This window comes from Hipposideros armiger, unplaced genomic scaffold (assembly GCF_001890085.2).
Source record: "Hipposideros armiger isolate ML-2016 unplaced genomic scaffold, ASM189008v1 scaffold_452, whole genome shotgun sequence".
NCBI classification, from domain to species: Eukaryota; Metazoa; Chordata; class Mammalia; order Chiroptera; family Hipposideridae; genus Hipposideros; species Hipposideros armiger.
Window position 1 is genome coordinate 164,803 of NW_017731802.1, and position 8,911 is coordinate 173,713.

General features: G+C 34.0%; 1 protein-coding gene across 1 annotated transcript in view; it reads right to left on the reverse strand.

The window, feature by feature from the left end:
- Positions 1 to 3: 3 nt before the first annotated feature.
- Positions 4 to 8,911, reverse strand: part of GABRG1 (gamma-aminobutyric acid type A receptor subunit gamma1) — a 69,771-nt gene continuing 60,863 nt past the window's right edge. Inside the window, exon 7 of the mRNA XM_019665759.1 lies at positions 4 to 273. Within this exon, the coding sequence (XP_019521304.1) occupies positions 4 to 273 (270 nt within the window). The remainder of the gene's footprint in view (positions 274 to 8,911) is intronic.

The following is an 8,911-nucleotide window of genomic DNA, read 5'->3' on the forward strand; positions in this document are numbered from 1 at the left end:
AACTTATAAGTAAAGATAGCCAACCCAGTAAACCAGATTGAACAGGGCAAAAGCTGTTGGGAAAAATATTCGAGAATAGGAATCAATTTTGGCAATGCGTATGTGTATCCTTCCTTCCCTCCATGATCCTGTTTTGCAGTCTTCAAAGCAGCAGAAGAAGCTGGTACAATCTTTGCCCTCCAAACACTGATACCCGTAATCATCTTCTCCTTGTGGCAGAGAAATGCTGTTCATTGGAATCAGAGTGGACCCAGGATGTAGTCCAAGGGATATCTGAGGGAAATAATAAATGAGAAAGAAGACAGCACACCAAAGATCAATTTGTCCCCTCAAGGCAAACTCTAAAAGACTGATACACAGTAAAAATAGCCTTGGTTTCCAAAAATCAAAGAGGTATTCAATCCAAATGTGTTTTTAGATTATAATGTACTTTGTAACACATAATATCATTTTGTAATCCAAAGATCATGTAGAAAAAAACACTCCTCAAAAATGAAGTATGTTTCATACCTTCAGAAAGATGACCCACTAAAATATTGTTAACCATGAATCTAATCTAATTCTAAAACAAAATTAACTGTATATTTCTATGATGTTTTACATGAAACATTTGCAATGCCATAAGTATCTGTTTGCTATTGTATTATATTATGCAATGTATTATGTATTAATTATGTATTATAATTATAATTATATAATTATGTATTAATATTATGCAATTTATTTATTTTAGTAATCATGAGAACAAATAGCAAAGATGACATTTTGATAATGCAAAAGAAACTCTGAGAAGCCATGAATGAATGAAAAAGACATGATGGGGTTTGTAGTAGTGGATAAGCTGAAGGCATTATATTTGGGAGAGAGAATATGCAGGAGTTTGAAACTCAGGTTTCAGAATAACCGATGTTCAAAATTCATCTCATTCTACCAATGTCGCTATCTTCATAGCTGGAATTATATTAGCACTTAACTTTCGTGGTGGCTTGTGATAAGTACATTTCAGAACTTCAGTAAGATGATTTGTGTTCCATCTTGCCCAGTAATAATAGCTATTCTTATTATCAGGATTATTTGAGACACATATCAAATTAACTTTTTTATGATACCAGATTCTACTTAAATAATAAAAATAATTTTTTTATAATATAAAAAATAATCAAGTGTTGCCGGGATACCATGTAACTTTAAAGCAATCACTTAGAAGTCAGACAGGCGTGGTCAGAAATTCCAGCTCTGCCCGTAGAGTTGTGTCATCTTGAACAGGAAATATGACAGCTCTTCTGCCCTGTATCTTCTGATGTACAAAAGTCACAGTAACAATACATAAACCTGTTTGATGATTAAATGAGATGATGCACACAAAGCACCAAGCAAAATATTTGAAACTTATTAAGTATTCAGCTGCCAATAGGTAATACTTATTGTTGTTATCGTCATTGCTAAGTGTTGATTCCTGAAGAGGATATATCACAATTGGCTACAAAGTTTCTGTTAAAACAGGCAACAACAAAATAACAAAAACCTGGACCTAATCAAAAATGTTACCAGAAAAAAAAATTATTGAAGATACGACTTTACAACTTATTATAATCAGTGGTTTTATGATCTAAACAGTAAATACAGTAATGTGATTAAAAATTGTTTTAATCTGATCTTAAGTTCTTTCTAATGAAAATTATTATAATTTTAACCCTAAATTTTGAAATAAATATTAATCAAAGCCATAAAAATTAAATATTGTATGAAAAGTATTTTAAATATTAAACACAGAAAAATGAGGATATTTTAAAATTTGGACTTATATTTAAATACATTTTATTTCTAAAGAGGAATATAGAATCCAAACCACAAAATATTAAAAATTCAGTAGATGCAAATAAAGCACATAATCACATTTTGTGATATTTTTAAAAAGATAAATGCATCACACAAGTCATAATATCCATATTAGAAACAAAATGTGCAGCCTGAAGATAAGGAGTAATGCCCTAAACACAAATAAATTCATGACTTTACAGGCTTAGATGTATCAAAAAGCAGAGGCAATGTATTATTAAATGTTAATGACTGACTTTTGAGATTGACACTTGGGGATACTTTACTAGATTCCTCAGTTTTGGTGGAACACTAATATTATATACAAAAATGAGACAAATTGGTATTAATTTCCTTGTCACTTAATACTTAAATACCATAGTTAAAATGCTCATCAGAAAAGTGATTAAAATACAAGTTTGTTGACAATTTCAAGGTTGTATGGAATAAAACACATTCTATATACTACTAAGAACTGCCATAAACGGGAAGACAATGTGTTTGTCAGAAGATATCAACTCTGCATGACAGACAAGATTAAACACTGAAGCACAAAAATGGAGAAAAACTGCAATTGGTTTCATTTTTAAAAAGTAGACTAATTTCTGGTGCTCAAAATCATGGAGAACTTCTATTACAGTAACAGCTTAAATTGACAATTTTCCAGTGTCCTCCTATCACCCCCAAAACACCACAAATTCATAAATTGAAAGAAACTATACTTTAATGAATGATGAATGTGAATGGAAATAGACTTTATATGTACTGAGAAAAATAGTCAAAGAGCTGACACTGTATCAATAAAATATTTTGAGTAACAGATTTGTGACCTGGAAACCAATAAAAAACCAGTATGCACATTCCAAACCTTATTATCTGAAGTGCAACTATATTACCCATCTTGTAACTTCTCAAGTAAAGATCCTGCTACCCTTAAAAATAGGAAGCATTGAAAAAAATAAAAATAAATCAATTTAAGTGATATAAAAAGAAACAACAAAATTAAATAGGATTGTCTTTTAATTTAAATGATAAAGTTTTGAGAATATATCATTTCTTGTTATTTCAACAAGTCACTAAGAATATAGCTGAACTTAACATTTTAAAAATTTAATTCAATTACACTTATTACATATGCATATGTATCTGGCTGTATATTAAATACTATATTACATATATTAATACCATAGTTAATATACAAAATATAATTTAAGTACACAAGACATACTGATATCAAATAAATACTATTAAATAGTAAATAAAAGATGTATGTACAAATTATATTTATATATGTATGTATTTATATAATATTATAATTATATATCATATACTAATATCATTAATGCTATTAAAAATTAGTAATATGTAATGTACTGAAAAAATATTAGGTCATGTTACTAATATTATGTGACACTGAATAATACTATTATTATTAAATTTCCTATTTAAAAAGTTGCTCGTGAAAATGCCAACATAAGCATAGGTTTTCGCCCCTTTTTCACATAATCCTACTTAAGCATTAGGATTTCAAAAATTGAAAAATGCACATTAGTGTCAAAAACAGATAATGAGGTGGGTCTTCATGATGTTGAGCTGCTCATTAGAATTTGTGATGAGCTCTTTAAAGACAAAGAACAGATGGAAATAGACCAACAGATAAAGTAGTCCAAAGGAAGCCACATTTCAGAAGAGGCTCAGAAATAGGCACATGAGTGTGAGAGCTGTTCTTCCATCAAAGCTTCAGAGACATGCACTCGAAGGTAGGAACACTGGGAATGACAAACAGGATGGAAAGCATGGCATTAGTCCATCTCCAGAACAGCTGCCCTGTTTGAAGTACTGCTCATCTGCCATACATGCAGACAAGGAGAGATGCTGACAGATTGGTGTTGGCTTAGGGTTAGAATTCCATAACTTCTAAAACTAAAAAATTTAATAAATAAGTAAATAACCTCATGAACCCCCAGGGTGGATTAGAGTTTCTGAAATTGGTATTAGAATGTCCTAGTAATACTTTTATCATTATTTAGTATATGTGTGTATGTTTGGAAGCAAACAGATGCCATGCTCCCCATACACATACATGAAAGTGAAATCTGACAGTCACAAACTTAACGGTTGCATGCCAGGCTTGCAGGTGTCTATTGGACAAAAATTTCCAAGACCTTTCAAGGTAAACCAACGATACAAAAGAAAAAATAATGATGATGAACAACTAGAGTTACTAATTCCAATAATTCAGGAAATGTAAGAGAATATTAAACTTTCTAATCCTATAATTCACTCAGAAATACTTGAAGAGCTATTGTGTCCATTTAAGTCTGAAATGTGGAAGAATAGTTAGAAAATAGGAGTTCTCAGAAAATCAAGTTATTGTAATCAAGAAATTCTAAAGCATGGTAAAATATAATCTTGAGGAAGTTTACCACAATATGTAGAAAATTATATATCTCAATGAAAAATACAATGAAAAGAAAATCTGGAATACCTGGATAATTAACCTAGGAAGTCTAAAATTCATCTAATAATAGTTTTAGAGGAGAAAATAGAAGTCAAATGAAATAAAGAATCAAGAAAATTCTCAGTTATAAAAGATAAGAATATTAAGCAACTAGGAAATGATTGAGGTAAAAAAACAGAAAGTGTACTGATCCTTAAAAATGTTTTTACACCATGGAGAAACATGATTCTGAAAATTTCATTTAAGAAAAGATTGTGTATATATAATATATATGAGACAAAAGAAATAATAATCATATTGTCATTAGAATTAGTCATAATAATGACATAATAATGAATTAAGTAGTAGAAATTTAAGTATTATTTAAAAATTTTAAATTAACCAATATAACTATTACAGGTAAGCTAAAATATTGATGGTGAAAATAGGAAGGAGACAGTGAGAAAGCCATAGTTTTCTATCATTCATACAAAAGAGTTATAAATACTTTGAAATTTGGTACTTCAAGAATTACCTAAAAATTAGCATATGGCTAAACACAGAACCAGGCAGGGAGTCAGATTTGATTACTGATCCCAGTTTTTCACTTAAGGTGTCATTCAGTAGTAAAGAGAGCTCAGGAATCATATAACTGAAAAGAAAGAAAAGACTATAGAACTTAATTTTGGAGGCTCTAGAGAAAATACTTTTTTGTACCCAGGGAGTCAATTATAATACGTCAAATTGAACTTTTGATATTTGAAATTTAGTGCTTCAAAGTTCGCATTTACATTTTATTCCTTATTTTTTCATCTTTAGTATTATTATTTTGCTTCCTGGGCTTGATGCTAAGTTTTAAATATTCAACATACAGGTTTTTTCTTAAATAACAATTCTAGTACAGTATTTAGAACATGAGTGTCCTTAAATATTTGGTGAATGAATGATTAAATAAACCATAATTTAAAGTTTTTACTCCATGGTTTTGCTTCCTGAGTAAATGCGACATGTACTCATAGGGTTGAGTGTACATGCTATGGAGTCAAACTGATTAGCTGTGGCCACTTATTGGTTGAGTAATATCCTTAGGTGTTATAACAATATCACCTACATCATATATTCTTAGGATGAAATTAGAGAATCCATGTTAGATTGCACACTGCTTGGCTTTCATTCACAATTTCCAAAAGTAAAATTTTCAAGGCAATAATTGAACATAGGTATGGATGAGTAAATGATGAAATGGAAAATCCAGAGAGCATGTGTGGCTTTGATTAAAAGAACATAGTAGAGAACTGGCATTTTTCTTTACCTAAAATCTAGCACACGAATATTAAAGTTGACATCATTGCCCTCTGATGGTTTGTCCATGCAAGGGTCAGAGAACGCCCTATGGATAAGGTAAAGTAATGTCAACTTGAGAAATTCACAGGCTAATCTAAAATGTAAGTTCTCAGATGTGTACTGCCAACAGTATGCTCTGCTTTCTTGGAATAATGTGGAAATCTGAAAATAAATTCACAAGGATTTGGTTCTTGGAATATAACATGAAAAGTAAAATATAATTTATAAGTATGACAAAGTTTTATAAAGAAACTAATGAAAAATGCAGGGAGGCAGAAAAAGCATTAAATCCTAGAACTTACAAAGTTAGGAGATAATATGGAAAACTCTATGCCTCATTATATACACACTATGGTAGGCTTATAAGCTTTCCAGCCTTGCATAGCTATTTTATACAGTTTTCATTTATTTGGGTATATTGGAACAAATATGCTTTGAAAACATTTTCTGGAGTCAGCAATGAAGTGCCTTTTTTATTAATATTGAAGAAACACATGTTTACTTTTCTGAGTTCTATGAGAACAGGAAATATAAAGGAAGGATTACAAGCTTGAGCTCTGGCATCAAAAAAGACCTGGGTTTGAGTCTTAGATCCTTTACTTCCTAAGGCTGTCCTTGTCCAAATTATTTAATTTGTACTCATATGAGCATAAATGAAATCATACATGTAAAATACTTACAGGAGTGCCTGGTATACTCAGGAAGTGTTAGATATTACTTTGAGGTTTTATAATTGCCATTATAACAGTATATTATAGTTTATCACCCTAAACTTATGTATTTTAAAATCAATTCTAATATATCAACTTGATGTGATATAAGTTAAGGTAGATATATGACTGGAAAGGAGGTAAAAGAGTTCAATTATACAGAAACCAAAAAGAACTTTATAGCTATGACTTTCAAACAAGCTGAATACTAACAGTAAAGAGGAATCTTTACTTTAAAAAGTAAGTTAATTTTGTGGGCAACATGTTAGAATTCCAAATCCTCACACAAACATAGAATCACTTTAAAGAATGATCTTAAATACTTTTTTATGTATAAGAAACTACCACTTGGGGAAAAGTCACAGCATATGAAACCACTCTTTAGAAAGATTATCAAAGAGTCTTTTCTATAGGAAAATATGAACACACTTTCCTTTGTGGACAATGTTAACAACCATCATTGAGAATCACCTGAAGTCTAGCTGAACAAAAGCCCTAAAACTGAGGACATACAGAAGAATCCACATCAAGACTGCTGGGAGGAGTGAAGATGCTGATGGAGCTGGCCCTAAACCCACATGCAGTGGTTAAAAATAGGGAGGGGTATCTCAGCTGCTGAGGTCTCCCCTGGGTGAGAGGTCACAGCCCCACACCAGGCTCCCTAGCCCAGGATTCCAAGGCAGAAAGAGAAGTCCCCACAACTGCGGGCTGTGAAAACCAGTGGAGATTGTGGCTGAGTGAGACGGGAAGGCAGCTGGAGTCCCAGGTGCTTCTCTTAAAGGGCCTGCCTCTCTTAAAGGGACTTACTCACTAATGGACTCTCTAGCTCTGAGCTCCAATGCTGAAGCAGCAGCTTGAAAGGCACCAGGCACAGAAGGGGAGGAAATTAATTGTCTGGCTTCAGGATAAAGGCTGGAGGGGCTGTTTTCTCCTAGACAGAAGTGCTTGCAGAAGCCATTGTTCCTTTGTTGAGCCCTCCCCCCACCGAGTGGGCGGACGCAGGAGGAAGCCACATCTGAGTCTCCATCAACCTGCTAGTGGCATTCATTCACCCTGATGATTCCCTGAGGCCCTGCCCCACCCAAATTTTGGCCCACCCAAGCCGCTCCCAGTGGTTTTTCCATAAAAATGGCCTGTCTTGGATTATACTGTGGAATTTCCTAAAATGTCTCAAAGGTTCACAAACTCCAAACAAGCCTCATCTAGCCTCCATGAACCCTGCCTCTCCTGCTAAGCAGCCCCAAGCCTGGCACTAGCAGCAGCCGGCCTCAGTTTGCAGCTTAGCCTCTCCCAGCCACCTCCAAGCCCAGAACGAGTGGCAACCCTTTACAGATCACTCTGTACAGACATCATACCAAGTGGCCTTGGACAGGGCACAGGCAGCAGGTGACCTTGGCTTGCAACACACCCTTCCCAAAGGGCTTGAGAAACAACACACCCAGTGGCCAGCTTCAGATTAACACCCAACCTCCTCTACTAATAACACAGTCAAAGGGAACACTGGGCAGGCACCAGAGCCCCACTAAAGTGAATCCTGCTGCATAGGATCGGCCCCTGCCATGGCACTTCCTCCACTGTAGTCAGAGCACGTCCTCACAACCAATCAGCCTGAGGATCAATTCCTCCCACGGATGTAAAAAGAGCAATCAAAGCTCAAGTACAATAGGAGAGCACATGCAACACACACAAGGGACATATTTGCAGCACCTGGCTCAGGTGACCAGAGAGCACCACTGGGCCCCACAGGACACCTACTACATAAAGCCACTTTACTAAGACCAAGAGACATTGTAGATCTAACTGATACATAAAAACAAAAACAGGAAGGCAGCCAAATTTGGGAAACAAAGAAACACATCTCAAATGAAAAAATAGAACAAAGCTCCAGAAAAAGTACTAAACAAAATGGAGACAAGCAATCTACCAGATGCAGAGTTCAAAACACTGCTTATAAGGATATTCAATGATCTCCTGGAGAACTTCAACAAAGAGACAGGAAACAAAAATGGAAAGAGAAAACATAAAACAGAACGAGTCAGAAATGAAGAATACAATAACTGAAATAAAGGCTATATTAGAGAGAATCAACCCTGGATTACATGAAGCAGAGGTTCATATCAACAATTTGGAAAACACAGTAGTAGAAAACACACAATTAGAACAGCAGCAAGAAAAAAGAATAAAAAAAAAAAAGTAAGGATAGTTTAAGGTGCCTCTGGGACAATATCAAGCATACCAACATTCGTATCATAGGGTTGCCTTCTCCAGAAGGGGAAGAGAAAGAATAAGGAATTGAAAAACAATTTGAAGAAATAATGATAGAAAACTTCCCTAACCTGGCAAAGGAAACAGAAGCACACAGTCCCAAATAAGATGAACCCAAAGAGGCCCACACCAACACACATCATAATTAAAATGTTAAAATTTAAAGACAAAGAGAGAATCATCAAAGCAGCAAGAAAAAAAGCAGTTAGTTACCTACAAGGAAGCTCCCACAAGACTATCAGCTGATTTCTAAACAGAAACTTTGCAGGCCAGAAGGAACTGGCACAAAATACTCAGTGATGAAAAAGCAGGAACGTACAACCAAGATTACTCT